A 22017-nucleotide genomic window follows, 5' to 3' on the forward strand; every position below is an offset into this window, starting at 1 on the left:
CTATCTTTTACACACACATACTCTCCTCTCTCTCTCTCTCTCTCACTGTATTTCTTTCTCAACAACTTCTTCGTCTTCTCTTCTTCCCTCCCTCTACCCAGATGTTGTTACAGATAGGCAGGTGGAGTTCAGCTTTTCTTTTGGAATATAAAATGATGGTTACTTGAAAGGAAAGTGAGGGTGCAGAGTGAAGTGTTACCTTCTGGCAAATTTGTTGAAAGTGGGGTGAGAGTGGCAAGAATGGCCCAAATGAATGAGCCTGCTCTTAGATAGTGCCTATAGATTGAAAAAGGAGGAAGGGAGGGCACTACTTTTAGCGATCAGAATGACTGCAATTTTGTGGTGTCTTTATCTTCTGAGTACAAATGCCACCAGTGTCAACTTTGCTTACGGACATTAAACGATGATGATGATGATGTCTGACTTTTGCCATGTATTTGTACAAGTTGACTCCAAGTCTCACCCAGAGATCTTGGGACAAGTTAGAAGTTCAATTTGGTGTTATGCCTTGGGGCAATAAAATAAGTACCAGTTGAGTACTGGGGTTGATGTGATCAACTTATCACCTTCTCTGAATTTTCTGGCTTTGTACCATAATTTGACATTATTATTTTGTCCATCTTTCTGCTCTGAGTTGAATTTCTACTGAAGGCAACTTTGCCTTTCTTCCTTTCAGAATCACTGAAATAAATATTAGTTTAGTTATTGGTGGGGGTGATGTAATCCAACTCACCCTCTCCTGAAATATTTCAGATCTTGTGCCTCTAGCAGAAAGAATTATTATTATTCTGAATTATTTTCTCCCTTTCTCTTCAATTAAGCTCATCAACTTCAAGTTTCCCTTCAAGGAGGATGTACTGTCCTTCGTTCATTTTGGTAGTTTGCCCCTCTTCCTGTTTTATTTGAATTCTTTTGTCTCCCTCAAGATCTTCTGCTGACTTGTGCTTTGCACAGTGATGGACATTTCATGCGCTCCATTAATTATAGGTGGAGGCACATGGCCTAATAGTTAGAGCAGCGGACTCGCGGTTGAGGGATCGCGGGTTTGAATCTCAGACTGGGCATGTGTGTGTTTATGAGTGAAATACCTAAGTTCCACGTGGCTCCGGCAGAAGGTAATGGCGAACTTCTGCTGACTCTTTCGCCACAACTTTCTCTTACTCTTTCCTCCTGCATCTTGTAGCTCATCTGCAATAGACCGAATTCCTGTCCAGGTGGGGAACCTATACACCAAGGAAACTGGGAAACTGGCCCTAATGAGCCAGGCATGGCTCAAGAAGGAAGAAACATTAATTATAGATTTTATGTGACATTGTTCTGTCATTAAGTTTTCAAAAGCTATTCCAATAGAATGAGAACAGAGATATAAATTGTCCAAATTAGTGCATGCAGTTCTTGAAATGACCAACGCTTGACAGAAAGCTTGCACTGTTTCAGCTGCAAAACCTTTTAAAATTGTTCATAACATTTGAATCCATTCAGACAAACATGTCTATGGATTTTAAAAAAAAAATATAAACAACTTTTGTGTGAGAAGAAACATTTAAATTATTTCTTTTATCTTATACTTAGTATTTGGACTATAGGGATGTTGGGTTCCAACCCTGAAGGATTTTAGTTGAACAAACCAACTCTAGTACTTATCTTTTAAGGCGGAACTTATTCTATCGGTCACTTCTGCCAAACTTCTAAGTTATGGGGATGTAAACAAACCAACACTAGTTAAGTGGTGAGGAGTAGAAATACACACACATTTGTCATATTTGCAGTACAATGACTTTCCAACTTCATTAACCCTTCAGCATTCAAACAGGCTATATCGGGCCCAAAATATTTTGGTTGTTTAATGCTCAAACTGGCCAGATCAGGCCCAAAGCAGGCCTACCTGACAATGTCAGTCTAAAAGAAACAATTACTATAATTATCTTCAAACTGTACGATAATGTATGATTAATTCAAAACAATATGAATGAATAGGCACAGGCATGGCTGTGTGGTAAGAAGCTTGCTTTCCAACCACATGGATCCAGGTTCAGTCCCACTGTGTAGTACCTTCTTCTATAGCCTTGGGCTGTCCGAAGCCTTGTGAGTGGATTTGATAGAGGGAAACTGAAAGAAGCCTGTCATATATAATATATATATATATATATATATTTATATATATATATTTATATTTGTATGTGCTGTAACTTAACTGTTCGGTAAAAGAGACTGATAGAATAAGTTCAAGGCTTACAAAGAATAAGTCCTGGGGTCGGTTTCTTCAACTAAAACTCTTAAAAGTGGTGCTCCAGCATGGCCAAAGTCAAATGACTGAAACAAATAAAAACAAAGAATAAAAGAACAAACAAACATTACATTTGATAGAGTAATCTGAATGCTAAAGGGTTAAGCTATTTACAAAACAGCATAATACTATAAAGATTTATATCTAATCCCTATGATGTGGAGGCACATGGCCTAGTGGTTAGAGGAGAGGACTCGCAGTCAAGGGATCACGGGTTCAAATCTCACATTGGGCGATGTGTGTGTTTATGAGCAAAACACCTAAGCTCCGTGCAGCTCCGGCAGAAGGTAATGGCCAAACTTCTGCTGACTCTTTTGCCACAACTTTCTCTCACTCTTGTCTCCTGCATCTAGTAGCTCACCTGCGACGGACTGGCATCCTGTCCAGGTGGGGAACCTATACGACAATGAAATCAGGAAACCAGCCCTTATGCGCCAGGCATGGCTCAAAAAGGAATCAACAGCAACAATCGCTATAAGACTCTATCATGAAACCAAATTACCTAAGAACTTGGTTCTGACCTTCATAATTAAAATAAATCCAACAGGATAGTAACAAAGAGCATGGATAGCTTTTAACTTTTAATTTGTACTTGTTTCAGTCATTAGACTGTGGCCATGCTGGGGCACTGCCTTGAAGAATTTTTAGTCAAATGAATCCACTTCGGTACTTATTTTTTTTTAAGCCTGGGACTTATTCTATCAGATCTCTTTTGCTGTTGTATTCATTGCAAATCTGATGTGGCCTGATCTTAGTTACACAGTTTTGAATCTGGGCTTTGCTACATCATCATTTCATGTCCATTGTCCATGCTGTTTCCACTTATCAAGTCCACTCACATGACTTGGTCAGCCCAAGGCTATAACAGAAGACCCTTGCCCAAAGTGTTATGTAGTGGGACTGAACCCAAGACCAAACAGTTGGAAGTAAACTTGTCAACCACACAGCCATGCCTGCACCTAGTATATAATGTGAAAACTAATATTTAGATGTAGGTGTGGTTGTGTGGTAAGACACTTGCTTCCCAACCTCATGGTTCTGGGTTCAGTCTCACTGTGTGGCTCCTTGGGCAAGTGTCTTCTACTACAGCCCTGGACCAACCAAAGCTTTGTGAGTGGATTTGGTAGACAGAAACTGAAAGAAATGTGTGTGTGTCTTTGTGTATGTATTCCCCCCCCTCCCTCCATCACTGCTTGACAACTGGTGTTGGTGCATTTAGGTCCCCGTAATATAGCAGTTCGTCAAAAGGGACTGATGGGATAAATACTAGCTTTAAAAAAATAAGTCATGGGTTTGATTTGTTTGACTAAAAAGCCTTCAAGATGGTGCTCCAGTATGGCTGCAACCAAGTGACTGAAACAAGTAATAGAATAATGGAATAATCTACAAATAAATAATTATTAATAAATTAACTTTCACAAATCGATATAAATAAAATGCTGACAGAAACATACCTTGATTCAAAAGGATGAGACAACTAACACATTAAAATATAAAAAAAGTTTATGCCTACCAAATCCACTCATTTGCTTTCTCAGCAAAAAATCCCTTTCTCGTCTCCTTTACTTTTTTACTTACTTCAGCCCTTTTCTCCCTGTAAATCATAAGGCTGTCTCTTCTATTTCTCTCCTGTTGGCCTTAAGGTATGGCCTATCCATTCCACTTGAGGGAAAAGCCTTCCTCTTCTACATCTTGTTCTTCAGTTGTCATTAATGCTTCTGTAACTTTACTTTTTTCTAGGTAGGGATGTTCCTTTGACATGAGCTGGAAAGTTTAGTTCTCATTAACTGGAGTTCACAACCCAGTTTCAGTTGTCCAGTTGAATTTGTTTGTCTTCAGTCAACATTACTGATTCTCTTGGAAGAGTCATGATTGTCCAATACATCTCTTTTCCTCAATCATCTATGTTGAAAATTATTATTATTATTTATTTATGCCAGCGCCACCTTGACTGGCTTCTGTGCTGGTGGCATGTAAAAAGCACCAACCAATCGTGACCGCTGCCAGCCTCCCCTGGCACCTGTGCCAGTGGCACGTAAAAAAGTACCCACTACATTCCCGGAGTGATTGGCGTTAGGAAGGGTATCCAGCTGTAGAAACACTGCTAGATCAGGCTGGAGCCTGGTGCAGCCTCCTGACTTCCCAGACCCCGGTCAAACCGTCCAACCCATGCTAGCACGGAAAATAGACGTTCAACGATGATGATGATGATGTCTGACTTTTGCCATGTATTTGTACAAGTTGACTCCAAGTCTCATCCAGAGATCTCGGGACAAGTTAGAAGTTCAATTTGGTGTTATGCATTGGGTGTCATGTATTTAGTTTTGCTCAAAGTATTGTTCTAGAGAATGTTTAAGAAAACAAGAAAATTAAAAGTTTGTTTTAAAATTTGAGATTAGATAGACAGTATTTTACATAGGATATGAGCAGTTCCCATGAGCACTATCTTTTGAATTTCTACCATTTTGAAGTTTCCTGGTATCTGGTCTAGGTAGGAATCAGCTCCTTTTGCTATCATTCCTTGGGCCCCTTTGACAACAAGTATTGTTTTAGTCTTGAGGTTCCACATTTTGCCAATTTCTATTTCAAGATCTTTATACTTGCTCAGTTTTTGGAAGGTCTTGACAGATACATTTAGGTCGATTGGTACAGTCATATCAATGAGGAGGCATGATTTTTGTCTGGAGTCCTTCAATATATAATTATCATTACTATTATTATTATTATTATTATTATTGTTGTTGTTGTGGTGAGCTGGCAGAATCATTAGCACACTGGGCGAAATGCTTAGCGATATTTCATCTGCCATTATGTTCTGAGTTCAAATTCCACCGAACTTGACTTTGCCTGTCATCCTTTTGGGGGTCGATAAAATTAGTACCAGTTATGCACTGGGGTCAATGTAATCGACTTAATCCTTTCCCCTAAATTTCAGGCCTTTTGCTTCCAGTAGAAAAGATTATTATTATTATTATTATTATGATGGTGATTTAGCAGAATCATTAGCACACTGAGCAAAATGCTTAGCGGCATTTCATCTGTCTTTATGTTCTGAGTTCAAATTCTGCCAAGGTTGACTTTGTTTTTCTTTCTTTTGGGGTCGATAAAACAAAATACCAGTTGAACATTAGGGTTGATGTAATCAACTTTGCCCCTCCTCTGAAATTGCTGGCCTTGTGCCAAAATTTGAAGCCATTATCATTATTACTATTACCTCTGCCTTAGAGAAGGTGGAGGTATTGTTTGCAGTCATGTTCGTTTGTCCATGGACATGATATCTCAAGAACTACTGGATAGATTCGGATGAAACTTTCAGGGATGTTTGGCCTTGTGATTGGCACAAACTGTTTAGATTTTGTAATCGATCTGATACCGGACAAGGATTCTGGATTATTTTACCTGTTTTTTTACTTAATTTTTGAGAGCGGTTGGGTTCATTTTTAGTATTCTTGTTTGTGAGAGTAGTTGAGTTTATTTTAGATATTCTCATTTTAAAAATCTCTGGCTAATTGTTGAGAGGACATTGGTGTTGCCTTGGCAGAGGTTTGCACCCTCTGAGTGCTCTGGTCTCTCTCTTTTGGAGGCCCTACAAGGAGCTTGTGCTCCCCTGGCATAGCTCTCACCACACTGTCACAAGCTACAAAGACTGGATCTTGTGATAGACCTCTTCTCTTACGACACAACAAATACCCAGTTTTCAAACAGTCTTGTGATTCCAATTCTGACCTACCTGTGGGACCCACAAATCGCATGTGGGTCTACAGAAGTTAAATCCACGACCCTTCTCCCAGGATTCTTGTGATAAGTTTTATGAGCTTTGCCTTTGTGTTCAAAATCTGCCAGCATTAATAGTAAATGTAACTGTCTGATGTCCCTACGAAACTGGATAAGAGAGATTTTTTTGGGTCCAACCTTGATTATTCCTCACTAATAAATCTGTTGCTTTGAGCTGAAGTATGAAAGCATTATGGTTTTTAAACCTGTTGACCTTGCATTGTTCTTAATTTCATCATATGATTATCTCAGCTGAGTTCTTAATGATTTCTATTGTCAAAAGACAAAAAAAAACAAACGAAAAAAAACATAAATCAAAAGCAAACAAATAAAGGAATGAATTCAAAAACAAACTATTAAGTTAATGAGAGCCAGTGTGAACACAATCATTAATTGTAGTTTCTAAATTAAACTTTTTGATTGTTTGCAGTTTGTTGTTAAAAGCCTCGTAAACTAAACCTTCTTTTAGGCCATTGCACTAGTAGTGTGTGTGTTTATTTTTTGTCTTTTAGTTGTTTGTGTATTTTGTGATGACCTTTTGGAAATAATCAACCAAAGAAATAGCAGCTAAATTACTTCTCTCTCAAATCACAGCCCATTGTCTTAAACCGTTTGAGCATTCAGATTACTCTGTCAAATGTAATGCTTATTTATTCAGACTGTTTTCAATTAATCATGCATGATTAATTCAAATACATTCATAGCTGTGAGATTTTGGTGAAGTGATTGTTTATTTTTAGAATGACATAGCAGGATAGGTGCGAGAGGCTGGATCAGGCTGGTTTGAATATAAAAGGCAGAATATTTGGGTCTGAAATGACCATTTCAAATAGTTAGGGATTAAACAACTAAGAACACACTGAATAATGTAGTCTTTGATGTTTGAAAATAAGACAGGATGGTCATTGGTGGAATGCCATTAATCATAGGCCAGTTGAAACAGAGCAAACTTGGAGTTAAACAACATTTTTAAAAAAGAAAGAAAATTGCCCATGACATACAATTACAATTCCTCTCATGTTACTGCTACATTCCTCACACAACCAAATATTTCAGCTTTGAAGAATTACTCTTTTACTTGTTTCAGTCATATGACTGTGGCCATGCTGGAGCACCGCCTTTAGTCGAGCAAATCGACCCCAGGACTTATTCTTTGTAAGCCTAGCACTTATTCTATTGGTCTCTTTTGCTGAACCGCTAAGTAACGGGGACGTAAACACACCAGCATCGGTTGTCAAGCAATGTTGGGGGACAAACAAAACACACAAACACACACATGCATATATATACATATATACAATGGGCTTCTTTCAGTTTCCGTCTACCAAATCCACTCAGGAGACTTTGGTAGGCCCAAGGCTATAGTAGAAGACACTTGCCCAAAGTGCCACACAGTGGGACTGAACCTAGGACCATGTGGTTGGTAAGCAAGCTACTTACCACACAGCCACTCCTGCGACTATAAATTAATATTACTAAGAATTATTACCAATCCCTCGAATATTGGAAAAAGAAATGACCTGTACGCCACATCAGATAGTTTGAGAAAAAACTGCCTTAGAGTATGTCCAGCAATGGAAAAAAAGTTTATAAATCCATATCACATAAGATCTGGCTTCTTTCTCTTCCCTTTACTTTATCTGTAAGTGCCAAAGCAAACAAAAGTTTTATCTTCATTCTTTTTGAAATTCATGGACATAATAATCATAACAAAGAACTTAATGTATACAGTATTCAGGTGCAATAACCCTCGGACTGATCAAAACCTTGTGAGTAGATTTGGTTGAAGGAAACTGAAAGAAGCCTAACATATATATATATATATATATATATATATATATATCATCATCATCATTATCGTTTAACGTCTGGCTTCCATGCTGGCATGGGTTGGACGATTTGACTGAGGACTGGTGAGCCAGATGGCTGCACTAGGCTCCAATCTGATCTGGCAGAGATTTTACTGCTGGATGCCCTTCATAATGCCAACCACTCCAAGAGTGTAGTGGGTGCTTTTATATGCCACTGGCATGAGAGCCAGTCAGGCAGTTGTTTGTGTGTGTTCGTCCTCCCACCATCGTTTGATAACCGATGTTGGTGTGTTTATGTCACTGTAACTTAGCACTTCAGCAAAAGGAACAGATTGAATAAGTACTAGGCTTACAAAGAATAAATCTTGGGGTTGATTTGTTTGACTAAATGCGGTGTTCTAGGATGGCCACAGTCAAATGACTGAAAAAGTATAAGAATATATATAAACACACACATGCACATTTATATATATACATATATAAATATATATGTATATATGTACACATATATATATGTACTTATATATATTCAGCACAACATGTATTTATAGTGAATGTATAATGAAATGTGGAAATTGACTATTTAAAGTCTGTTATCAGCATATTGGCATGGAAATAATTTTTCTTTTGCCCTTGTTTATAAGTTATATATGTATATATGTACATATATAGATATGTACATATATATATATATATATATATATATGTACATGTGTATTTATATATGTACAAATATATACATATGTACAAACACATATACATATGTACAAATATATATGTACTACTACACCAAAACAACATTACAACCCCTGGCCATCTAAACTAATAGACTTATGTAGCTATGGTGACATAACAATGATCTGTGACTGGAGATATCAGTCAGCTTAGTATCAAAGTATTAAACTGTGTAACATGATTTTTATCCTTGGGTAGCAACTGTTATTTCCTATTTGCTTACCTCTCGAAGATACGAAAAATGCCTAATATTCCCTTCAAACTTTGTTTTTCTTACATTTATTCAAACCCTCAAGAATTCCTCTCAACACATGGCTATAATGCTCCCCCACTACTCCTTGCTTGTGATCAGAGATGCACATTGTCAGTCATTAAGGGACATGCTCAAGTGATTAAGGTCAAGCAACTGACAAGCAAATCTGTGGGATTGAGCAGAATATTTACTATAATATTTCTTGTTCAGCAACTCAGTGCTGAATCTGTCTGACATATAATAGAAAATAGGTCAGTTTTCAAAACATTGATTCCCATGTCACAAAAGCAAAGTTTGAAGGGAATAGAAGTCATTTACTTTGATTTCTAGAGAGAAACAAATATGAAATAACAAAAGGTAAAAAAATAAAAAATTTTGTTACAGAGTTATATATATATATTTAACATAGAAGGACAAGCTACTTTCACTTTCCATCTACCAAATCCACTCATATCAGGACTATAATAGAAGGCCCATACTTGAAGTGCCATGCAGTGAGACTGAACCTCAAACCACCTGGCTGTGAAGTAAACTTCTTAACCACATAGCCATGCTTTAAGCTTCTGCACAGTTTTATCTATCAAATTTCACTTGATTTTAGTCAATTCAAATTACAGTTGAAGGCTGTTGTCTCTTTAGGTCCTTTGCAGTATTTTTGTTCCATGTTTGACTTATTGTTGTTTATATTTTTTATTTTCCAGAATTCCACTGAGTGCTGAGGAAAACATTGAAAACTTCCGCCGTAAAAACTATAGCGCCTTTGTAGTTGGGTACAGTGGAGAAGTGGGCCGACACCTGTTGGAGGCCCTTAACCGGGCCAAAGTATTCAATAGGGTTGTTTTGATCGGACGTCGGACGATAAACCTTGACCATATTGGTCCTGAGTTTGTAAGTAAAACAATTTGCTTATTTGTTTATTTATTTCTGATACTCTTTTAATCATCATCATCATCATCATCATTTAGCATCTGTTTTCCATGCCAGCATGGGTTAGACTGAAACTGGTAAGTTGGAGAGCTGCATCAGGCTCCAGTCTGTTTTGGCTTGATTTCTATGGCTGAATGCCCTTCCTACTGCCAACCGCTCCACAGAGTGTACTGGGTGTCTTTTTTATGTGAACCCATCATGAGTACTTTTCACATGTCCCTGATATGCATGAATGCCTTTTACGTGTCACCAGTAAAAGTGCCGTGTATGTGTCACTGGCACAGACACCTTTTATATGTCACTGGCACTCTTTTAATAGCCTTAGTTATTAAGTTATGGTTACACAAGTGTACTACCTGCAAGGTTCTGACATTGACCTTCCTTTAGAATTATAACCCCTCTAAAGAGTTATCCCCCTTCTCCAGAGTTCTCCTACAAGTTCATACACGTCAGATATATACAAATGGCAATTTCGTTATAAGTATGGATAGAAGGCATCAGTTTTAGCCAGTTACCCAAATTAACTAATTGTTAAGGGTTAATATTGTATATGTATATCCATCCATCACTCCACCATTTTCTCTGCCCACTATTCCTGGATGGGTTGGTGGGGAGGGTTATCAGGCACTTCCTCCATAGGACCCTTTCAGAAGTAACCACTATTATCCTCTTTGGCTGGATTCCAAAGTATGATGAGGTACAGTTCACTGCTGAAAGTAACAAAGAACAATGTAGTAGTGATGACATTTTCATTGACATGGAGCTAAGTTCAGATTGCTGTTGCTGAGCAGACCAAAGATTAACTCTTTGGCATTTAAGCCAGCCATATCCAGCCCAAATATTCTGCCTGTTTTATGCTCAAACCAGTCAGATTCAGCCTCTCATACCTATTTCTTTATTACCCACAAGAGGCTAAACACAGAGAGGACAAACAAGGACAGACATAAGTATTAAGTCGATTACATCGACCCCAGTGCGTAACTGGTACTTAATTTATCGACCCCGAAAAGATGAAAGGCAAAGTCGACCTCGGCGGAATTTGAACTCGGAACGTAACGACAGACGAACTACCGCTAAGCATTTCGCCCGGCGTGCTAACGTTTCTGCCAGCTCACCGCCTCTCATACCTACCCTACAACTGATACTATGGACATTATTCAACTGTCTCACTCTTGGTCTACCCCTAAGTCTTTTGCTAGTTGGTTCAGTTTGAAGAAACCATCTTGTCTTTCCTGCAACATTCTAACCGTGTTGGTAGTGCTGGAGCTGCGACTTCTTAAATATGGAGAAGTAGTGTCTTCACCTGGAGAGACTCCATATATGGAGTTAAAGTGACTGGATATATAAGACAGTTTCCTGAGTCTCCATTTAACCCTTTAGCATTCAGATTACTCTGTCAAATGTAATACATATTCATTCACATTCATGTGAATTCATCATGCATTATCTCATAGCCTTGAGATTTCAAGTATATGAATGTTTATGCTTTGATTGACATTGTTAGATAAGTGTGAGAGGCTGGATCTGGCCAGTTTAAACATAAAACATGTAGAAAATTTTGGGCCAGTTATGACCAGTTTAAATGTAGGTTTGTTTAAAAGTAGGCTTGTTTAAAAACTAGACCAGTTTAAAAGTAGGCCAGTTAAACTGTACTTGCTGTGTAAGACGACTTAACAATATTTCGCAATAATAGGTTACAAGTTTTGGTTTCATGTACAGGAATTTTTGACATTACAGACTTGCATGTTTTTAAAATGTTGTCTATGTGGTTAAGAACCTTGCTTTGCAACCATGTGGCTTTGGGTTCAGTCTGACTGTACAGCAACTTAGATAAGAATTTGGAAACACTGTGGAAGATCATCACATATATATGTGTGTGTGTGTGTGTGTGTGTGTGTGTGTCTTTGTGTTTGCACCTCCCTTCACAGCTGGACAATCAGTATTGGTTTGTTTACATCCCCATAACAGTTCAGTGAAAGAAATCCAATAAATATAAACAAGAGTGCATTTTGTACCAAAAGCTAATATGAGAGTTTCTCTCATGGTATCCACCACAGTATAGTTTGTTCTAAAAGAACATCCACATTTAAGTGGGGATAAGTATTACCTCTCAGTATAAATACTGCCTCTGTCACTAATATATATGGGCTAATAGCTGTCAAGATCTGAATTGGTTGCCATTTAGAGCTCCCAAAGACTAGATGCTTGTATGTATCATTTGGCTTAGTTTTTACAGCTGGATGCTCATCCTAACATCAACTACTCTACAGAGCTCACTGATGAATTTCCTCATCGCACCAACACTAGATAGGTTGAATAACTTTTGATAAGACAGAACTAGAGGGATTTGGGACTTCGTAACCCTGCACTGTCTTTGCTCATTTAGCTAACCACTTAATAGTATGAACTATAGGTTGTGGTGGGGTTTGTTTATACTCAGGAAATGTAAATTTTCTAGTCAGGTTCTTTAGAAAATTTATAAAATTCTTATGACATCAACATAATACTTTTATTTTAAATAGTTACATTTTTTAAAAACTACTTTTCAGGAACAAAATGTAGTTGACTTCAACCTTCTTGAAGATTATGCTAATCTTTTTAAAGGACTTGAATATGGTTTTTGTACCCTTGGCACCTCACATGGATCCATCCAGTCTGTAAGTATTATTATTATTATTATTATTATTATTATTATTATTAAGGCAGTAAATTGGCAGAATCGTTAGCATGCTGGGTGAAATGCTTAGTAGTATTTTGTCTGCTGCTATGTTCTGAATTCTAATTCTTATGAGGTCGACTTTGCCTTTCATCCTTTTGAGGTCGATAAATTAAGTACCAGTGAAACACTGGGGTTCATTGGTCCCCTCCCCCAAAATTTCAGGTCTTGTGCATATAGTTGAAATGATTATTGTTGCTGATGCAGCTGTAGCAGCAAAGGTGGCAAAGACTCTGCTAGGATTGACTTTGCCTTTCATCATTTCGGGGTCAGTGAAATAAGTACCAGTTGAGTACTGGGGTTGATGTAATCAGTTATCCCCCTCCTCCAAATTTCAGACCTTGTGCCTATAGTAGAAAGGGTTATTGTTGTTGTTATTATAATAATAAAGCTGACAAGCTGGCAGAATCGTTAGCGTGCTGGATTTTCGTTTGTCTTAATTTTCTGAGTTCAAATTCTGCTGAGGATGTTAGTAACTCATAAAATTCACTGGTGCTGGTGCCGGTGCCACATGAAAATTACCGGTGACGGTGCTGCATAAAAATCCCCTGCCAAGGTTGACTTTGCCTTTCATCCTTTCAGGGTCAATGAAATAAGCACCAGTTATGCACTGGGGTTGATGTAATCAACTAGTCCCCTCCTCCAAAATTTCAGGTCTTGTGCCTTCAATAGAAATAATTATTTATATCTTCTTATTGCTTATACCTACCTTATTTCTTTGTGTGCTGGTGAAAGAGGAGTACAGTGCTATGGCCCTTCAGTTATTTAGTTGATTTTGACAACCAGTGATTCTTTCCCTACAGCAGGCTGTCCTGCGATCCAAGGTACTTTGGATGGGCTGGGGCTGCTATGTGAAGCTAGTGCAGGAAACAGCCATGAACTCATGTTATTTGTCGGGTCTTCACAATATATATATATATATATATATATATATATATATATATATATATATTTACATATATTCTTTTATTCTTTTACTTGTTTCAGTCAGATGACTGAGGCTATGCTGGAGCACTGCCTTAAAGGGTTTAAGTCAAAGAAATCGAACCCAGAACTTATTCTTTGTAAGCCTGGTACTTATTCTATTGGTTTCTTTTGCTGAAGTGCTAGGTTCCAGGGACATAAACACACCAATATTAGTTGTCAAGTAATGGTGGGGGGACAAACACAAACACATGCACACATCAATATATGCATATATACGATGAGCTTCTTTCAGTTTGTGTCTACCAAATCCCCTTACAGAGCTTTGGTCAGCCCAAAGCTATAGTAGAAGACACTTATCCAAGGTGCCATGCAGTGGGACTGAAACCAGAACCATGTGGTTGGAAAGCAGGCTTCTTACCACACAGCCATGCCTGCACCTATTTATATGTGTGTGTGTGTGGTGTGTGTGTGTGTGTGTGTGTGTGTGTGTGTATGCAGGTGTAGCAGTGTGGTAAGAAGTTTGCTTTCCAACCACATGGTTCTGGGTTCATAGTATGGAACCCTGGGCAAGTGCCTTCTGCTATAGCATCAAGCTGACCAAAGCCTTGTGAGTAGATTTGGCAGATGGAAACTGAAAGAAGCCCATTGTATATAGACATCTATGTATGTTTGTGTCTGTGTTTGTCCCCCACCGTTGCTTGACAACTGGTGTTGGTGCTTTTGTGTTTCTGTAACTTAGTGGTTCAGCAAAAAGAGACCAATTGAATAAGTACCAAGCTTAAAAAAATAGATAAGTCCTGGGGTCGATTGATTCAACTAAAATTCTTCAAAGCAGTGCCCCAGCGTGGCTGCAGTCTAATGACTCAAAACAGGTAACAGATAAAAGATATATATAATTAGACTCCAAGGAGACAGGTGTTTGTCTGGATAGAACTTGATTTGCTTAGACTACAGTGAACTTGCTGGGTGGAGTAGAAAATTCCAGTGTTTCAGACAGAGTCCTTCCGGGAAAAGTTGACAGAAGTGAAATTATTTTTTAAAAAACCCCAAAAAAACAGAAAAAATAGATAATGTAGAAATAAATAATATCCTTATCTTTCTATCAAGATATTCCACTTGCACAGAAATATTCCTATAACAAAATATCTCCATTGCAGGCCGAATTTGTCCGAGTTGATCACGATTATGTACTGAAAACTGCGGAGATTGCTAAAGCCAATGGATGTAAACATTTCTCAGTTGTGTCTTCGAATGGAGCGGATAGGAACAGCAATTTCTTTTACAGGCGAGCAAAGGTGAGTGATGATGACATCTTCTGAAAGTCATAGATGCTGGTTTTTTGATTTTATAAGCTTCTCTACGAGTGGCAGAGATTTTGAATTAAAAAAGGGGATCAAATTTGTTGTTGGCAAAATGGTGGATAATCTTGAGGTTTTCTACCTATTTAGCTGATAAACATTGAAGTTCTATTGTATCAATGCTCAGAAGTAAGATTTTCAAGATACAGTGACTGACCGATAGATGGTATTTGTCTGGTTACATGTCTCTGGTCACTTTCCTATTGACCAATATTCTGGACAAGATGGGAGTTTCAGCAGCGAGCTGGCAGAAGCGTTATCACACTGGGTGAAATGCTTACCAGTATTTCATCTGCCGTTACGTTCTGTGTTCAAATTCTGCTGAGGTCGACTTTGCCTTTCATCCTTTCGGGGTCGATAAATTAAGTACCAGTTACGCACTGGGGTCAATGTAATCGACTTAATTCCTTTGTTTGTCCCCTCTATGTTTAGCCCATTGTGGGCAATAAAGAAATAACAGACTGGATATGCAAACTTTAAATGTGGACATACCTTAGTGATATATAGCTTTAACCCTTTAGCATCTAAACCAGCCATATCTGGCCCAATTATTCTAGCTATTTTATGTTCAAACTGGCCAGATCCAGCCTCTCACACTTTCCTAACAATGTTATTCTTAAAATGAGCAATCACATCATTAAAATCTCAAAGCTACAAGATCATTCACAACTGATTCAAATCAATGTGAATAAATAAGCATTACATAGGCACAGGAGTGACTGTGTGGTAAGTAGCTTGCTTATGAACCACATGGTTCTGGGTTCAGTCCCACTGCATGGCACCTTGGGCAAGTGTCTTCTACTATAGCTTTGGGCTGACCAAAGCCTTGTGAGTGGATTTGGTAGATGGAAACTAAAAGAAGCCCATCGTATATATATATATATATATTATATATATATATATATGTGTGTGTGTGTGTGTGTGTTTGTGTGTCTATTTGTTCCCCAACATCTCTTGACAACCGATGCTGGTGTGTTTACGTCCCTGTAACTTAGCGGTTTGGCAAAAGTGACCGATAGAAAACGTACTAGGCTTACAAAGAATAAGTCCTGGGGTCGATTTGTTCGACTAAAGGCGGTGCTCCAGTATGGCCACAGTCAAATGACTGAAACAAGTAAAAAGAGTAAAAAAACAAAGGAGTAATTACATTTGACTGAATAATTTGAAAGCTAAAGGGTTTTATAGAAAGCTCATGAATGGCTGACAGAGATTTTACTTAGTGATAGTAACACACCTGTGGCTTTTTTGATGATTTTAGCAATGTGTGTCAGCCAACACATATTCATCATCTTCATCGTTTAACGTCCGTTTTCCATGCTAGCATGGGTCGGACTGTTCAACCGGGGTCTGGGAAGCCAGGAGGCGGCAAGCTGGAAGAAACGTTAGCACGCCGGGTGAAATGCGTATCCGTATTTCGTCTGTCGTTACATTCTGAGTTCGAATTCCGCCGAGGTCGACTTAACCTTTCATCCTTTCGGGGTCGATTAAATAAGTACCAGTTACGCACTGGGGTTGATATAATCGACTTAATCCGTTTGTCTGTCATTGTTTGTCCCCTCTGTGTTTAGCCCCTTGTGGGTAGTAAAGAAATAGAGGCTGCACTAGGCTCCAGTATGATCTGGCAGTGTTTCTACAGCTGGATGCCCTTCCTAACACTAACCACTCCGTGAGTGTAATGGGTGCTTTTTATGTGCCAGGGGAGGCTGGCATCGGCCATGTTCAGATGGTGCTTTTTACGTGCCACCGGCACAAGTATCACAACTACAATTTCCAATTGATTTTTATTTTGATGTTGATGTACTTGACTCAATAGGTCTCCTCAAGCACAGCAGGTCGCCCTACGACCCAAGGTAAGCACAGCAGGCCGTCCTGCGATCCAAGGTACTTTGGATGGGCTGGGGCTGCTATGTGAAGCTGGTGCAGGAAACAGCTATGAACTCATGTTATTTGCTGAGATTTCTTAGGGTTTGTGTTGTGGTGGTAGTAGATTAATCCTGGGATTTTCCTCTCAAATTGTATAGTTGTGCAGTTGTCTACAGCCATCTTAAGTTGTCAGTCAACAGTCCTTTGCAGCTGCACTGAATCCCAATGCAGGAAAGATCTAGAGCATATGGCATCTGTTCTTTTTTGTTTTTAAGGTACAGCTAAATATAGTGTTTCTTTTACTTGTTTCAGTCTTTAGACTGTGGCCATACTGGGATATACTGAGGCACTGCCTCAATTGTCTAGTGTGCGTGTGTGTTTTAACTCTGCAATATACTTAAAGTTGGCATCTGTTTCATTAATATATACAACAAACAGCAAGAAACCAAGTGTAGATATTTGCAGGTTTGGGGAGGGGGGACTCCAGATGTCATCACATGATGGTAGTAAAGGTTTTTGCCATGATGAGGGTAGTAGGGATAAAAGGCTGTCGTTAAGGTGATGAAAGTGGTTGTGATGGTAGTGGTGGTGCTAGTGATGATAATGGTTGTTTTATACACACACACACATACATACACACACACAGACATGCATGCACATGCACACATTTTATAACGAATACAAACAATGAGACACTGTTTGTCGTTATTTCAGGGTCTTATGGAAGAAACTTTGAAAGTTATGCATTTCCAGAGACTCTCCATATTTCGACCAGGGTAAGTAATTTGCTTATTCATTCCTCATATTATTTATTTATCCAATGTTAGAAGTTCACTGTCTGTGTAGCATCCAGCTCTACATTATCCAAGGTGTCCTGCCATCATCATCATTATCGTTTGACATCCGCTTTCCATGCTTGCATGGGTTGGATGCTTTGACTGAGGAGTGGCAAGCTAGGTGGCTGCACCAGGCTCCAATCTGATCTGGTAAGGTTTCTACAACTGGATGCTCTTCCTAACGCCAAACACTCTGAGAGTGTAGTGGGTGCTTTTTACATGCCACCAGTACAGGAGCCAGTCCAGCGGTACTGGCACCAACCACATTCAAATGGTACTTTTTATGTGCCATTGGCATGAGTGCCAGTCACGTGACACTGGCATTGGCCATGACTACGATTTAATTTGACTCAACAGGTCTTCTCAAGCACAGCACATTGCTTGGCAATTGAAAGGTACTTTTAAACGGGCCAGTTATGCAACATTGGCATCGGCCACAGCTATGATCTCACTTGTCTCACCGGGTCTTCTCAAGCACAGCATATCTCCAAAGGTCTTGGTTGCTTGTCGTTGCCTCTGTGAGGCTCAACATTTGAAGGTCATGCTTCACCACCTCATCCCATGTCTTCCTGAGTCTACCTCTTCCACAGGTTCCCTCCACTGTTAGGGTGTGACACTTATTCACATAGCTGTCCTTATTCATATGCAACACATGACCATACCAGCACAGTCATCTCTCTTGCACACCACATCTGATGCTTCTTATGGCCAGCTTTTCTCTCAGGGCACTTACACTCTGTCATGTATGCATACTGACATTACACATACAGCGGAGCATACTAGCTTCATTTCTTTCAAGCCTATGCATGTCTTCAGCAGTCACAGCCCATGTTTCACTGCTGTGTAGCATGACTGTTCACACACATGCACCATATGGTCTGAACAACAGGCTCTTTGTCACCAGCAGATGTAGGAGCTCTCTGAACTTTGCTCAGGCTATTCTTATTCTAGCAGCTGCTCTTTCAGAGCATCCACCACTGCTACTGACTTGGTCATCTAGGTAACAGAAGCTATCAACTACTTCTAGTTTTTCCTCTCCGTGATGGAATCTGTTTTCTATTTTAAAAAAAATTTTGGGGCATGATTTAAGGGTGATTCAGCTGCTATTTCTAACATTACAAGTATTGTGTAGATATTCAGTTCTTTTTCTGAAGTTCATTTCAATCATCAAAGTAAAGCCCCACTTTCAAGATATTCAGTTTCAGAACAAACCAGTTTATGCACAGTTTTTTTAATATTTACTTAGATATTTCTTTGTGACTGATATAACAAGTACAGAGAACACTGAATACAAAGTTATCTGTTTGTTCGTTTTTACATCTGTTTTTCTCTGCTGTCATGAGTTAGATGAATACATATTACCTAGGAATTATTTTATAGCTGGATGCCCTTCCAGTTGCTAACTCTTACTAGTTTTTGAAGTAAAGGATTTTTTTCCCTGGAACTGTAAGTCCCCTCGTACTCTCCCTACCTCCCTCTAATTCATGCATCATTGGTTGCTTAGTATCACTTCCAATGCTCTACAAAACATGTCCGGCAATAGGGAAATATTACCTTGCTTAGAAACAGGCAAAGGTTGGTGACAGGAAGGGCATCCGACTGTAGCTAACCTGTCTCAAGAAACTCATTCTGACCCAGGCAAGCATGGAAAGTGGATGTTAAAATGATGATGATGAGTTTAAAGAAAAGAATAATCTTTAATGTTCCATTCTAACTGTTACAAGTTAACACCTACTGAAAAGAATGTGTATGGAAGAAATTTCAGTGAAAGAGCATTTTAAGGCAAAAGCTATGGGCATAAGCGGTTAATGTGTGTTTATGTATGTCACTACTGGATTGTCAAATAAATTGGTTTATTTTATTTTCTCCATCTATTTGAATCCTTATTTTTCATCAATAATTTTAACAAATCGGTCAATAATATGTTCTCCTTCATTGTTCACAACTTCTTGCCAATGTTCCACTAGCTTGTCAATGCCTTGAAAGTGGAAGTTACCAGGTCATGACTCAAAGAATCTCATTGAACCAGGTTTTCAGCTCCATGTCATCAAACTGTTGGAGAGCTACTGAAAAAGGTGAAAATCCGAAGGTTCCATGTAAAAAGTATATGCTGGATGTGGCAGAACTTCCCAACTAATTTTTGGCCAAATTAACATGGGATTGAGCATTGCCATATTGATAAAGCATGCCATGTTGTCAGTTGGGTCATTTCAGCTATATTGCTTGGTTGAACTGATGCACTGAGTAAATGTAAAGCTCTACATTGACTGTGTAGTAGTTTTCAAGCATTTCATAGTGGATTAACCGTTCCCAGTTGCATCATCTTGCATTGACGCATCTCTGGTTTGGTGCAAGGTGTTGCTTGCTTGTCAGGATGTGACCATTCTTTTCTCTTCTTCATTCTGACATAAAGACATTTTTAATCACCAGTGATGATGCAGTAAAGAAATATCTGTTTGTGTCCACAAGTGACCTGGTGTTGAGTGAGAAAACTGGTGGCGATAGAGGAGTGCTGGAGTTTGTCTCTTTTGTTCAGAGCATGTGGTACCAACACACTGAATTTCTAGACCTTATTCATCAAATGAAGGCAACAAGCAATGGTATCATGAGAGCATCCCTTCTGCTGGGCCAATTCCCTTGTGGCTCGGCCTGGATCCTCATCGATCCTCATTCAACTGAACAGGTCAGCTGAAACATGGAGATTGAATTTCCCCCTCTATTTCTGTGCAGTTCTTTCAGTAATAGCATCTTCTCCATACACAGCACAAAGGCAGTATTAGAACCTTGATTGAGAAGCAGGTGTCAAAAATACTCTTTTTGTTTTTTTATATACTTGGCACAGCAACTGTCATGTCTGAAAAAGAGGTAAAATTTATTCAAATTTCAAAAATGATAAACAAGAGTTGTAGATGAAGAATAAAACTGCAAAAAGACCACAAAACACTATAATAAAAACCCTTTTTTGTGTTAATTCAAGCAATATTGGAAAGAAATAATGAATTTATCTGATAACCCAATATATATAGGCATGTGTGTACATATATGTATATGTATATATATGTGTGTGTGTGTGTATAAGTGCATGTCATCATCATCATCATCATCTAACGCCTGTCTTCTAAGCTGGTATGGGTTGAATGGGTTGACAGGAACTGGCAAGCTGGAGAGTTGCAACAGGCCCAAGTTGCTTGTTTTTGCATGGTTTCTCCAGCTGGATGCCCTTCTTAACACTGATCACTTTACAGAGTGTGCTGGGTGCTTTTTATGTGGCGTGAACACCACTGGGGTTGCCAAGTAACTTGCAAGACCTCTCGGCCGGGAGAGAGGAAATTGTGACTAAGAGAAGTGGCATAGTGCCATGAAATGTTAGAGTATAATAGAGCGATAGATTGGTGTCTTACAGCGGGGATACTTGGCTACGCTAATAACAAAAAGAGAGGGGAGAAAGACAGAGAGGCAGTCAGTGAGAGACAGAGAAAGTAAAATAGCTGGTGTTAGAGATGCATCAGGATCCACCCACAGGGAACAGTGGGAAGGATATAAGTGATATAGGGGGGGGGTAGAGGGGGTGATGTTTAGAGATGGGGAAGAGGTTACCATTGTATAATGTATACAAGTCTATATGTGTGAATGTTAATCTGATTGTCGTCATCATTTTCATCATTTAGCATTTGTTTTCTATGCTGGCATGGGTTAGACAGTTTCACTGGAGCTTGTAAGCTGGAGAGCTGCACCAGGTTCCTGTCTGTTTTGGATTGGTATCTACCGCTGAATGGTCTTCCTAATACCAACCATCCCACAGAGTGTACTGGGTGTCTTTTATATGTTACCAGCACAGGTGCCTTTCATTTGTCACCTGCACTGGCTACGACTAGAACAGAATAGAATAATATCCTTCTTCATGTTGACAACTAATGGCACCTATTCGAACTATAATTCTATGTTTGATAAGATTTTTTTAATGCAATTTGTGACCCAATTTCCTCTTCATTTTTTTTTACCATTTCTGAACTTCCCACTCTTTGTAGCGTTCTGTTATGCGATCGTGCAGAACATCGGCCTGGTGATACAATATTCCAGAAGATTCTGCGACCAGTTGCATACTTCTTCCCCACAGCCGTCACCCTCCCTGTGGAGACAGCTGCTGTTGCTATGTTGAACAACGCAATAACACCTACAAACAGAACATTGGACGTCTTCGAGAATAAAGCAATCCATGTAGTTGCCGGTATGGCACAGCAGTTCTGCCCACCGCAAGAACCTAAGATTTCAGAAGAAAAGACTGCAAACAAGAAGGAACCAGAATCAGACCTTTGAAGAAATGTCAGAGAAAGAAATGAAATATGGAATATTTAAATTGTGATTTTTTTTCAGCCCCAAGTAAAGATATTTCTGTATTCTAAATCCATTATTGCTAACCCACAATTTGAAACTTCAACCGTTCCATATAATTTATTTATTTATTTATCTTATTAACTTATTTTAGTGCGAATGAGTTTATTTATTGTTTTGAAATCTATAGATTTATTT

At 38.9% G+C, this 22017-nt stretch overlaps 1 protein-coding gene across 1 annotated transcript in view; it reads left to right on the top strand.

The window, feature by feature from the left end:
• LOC115223964 (oxidoreductase HTATIP2) overlaps positions 1-22017 on the top strand; it is a 28372-nt gene extending 6355 nt beyond the window's left edge. Inside the window, exons 2-6 of the mRNA XM_029794717.2 lie at positions 9562-9748; positions 12337-12444; positions 14588-14725; positions 17366-17427; positions 21516-22017. Of these exons, the coding sequence (XP_029650577.1) occupies positions 9562-9748; positions 12337-12444; positions 14588-14725; positions 17366-17427; positions 21516-21804 (784 nt within the window). The 3' untranslated portion in view covers positions 21805-22017. The remainder of the gene's footprint in view (positions 1-9561; positions 9749-12336; positions 12445-14587; positions 14726-17365; positions 17428-21515) is intronic.

This window comes from Octopus sinensis, linkage group LG24, assembly GCF_006345805.1.
Source record: "Octopus sinensis linkage group LG24, ASM634580v1, whole genome shotgun sequence".
In the NCBI taxonomy this organism is placed as follows: Eukaryota; Metazoa; Mollusca; class Cephalopoda; order Octopoda; family Octopodidae; genus Octopus; species Octopus sinensis.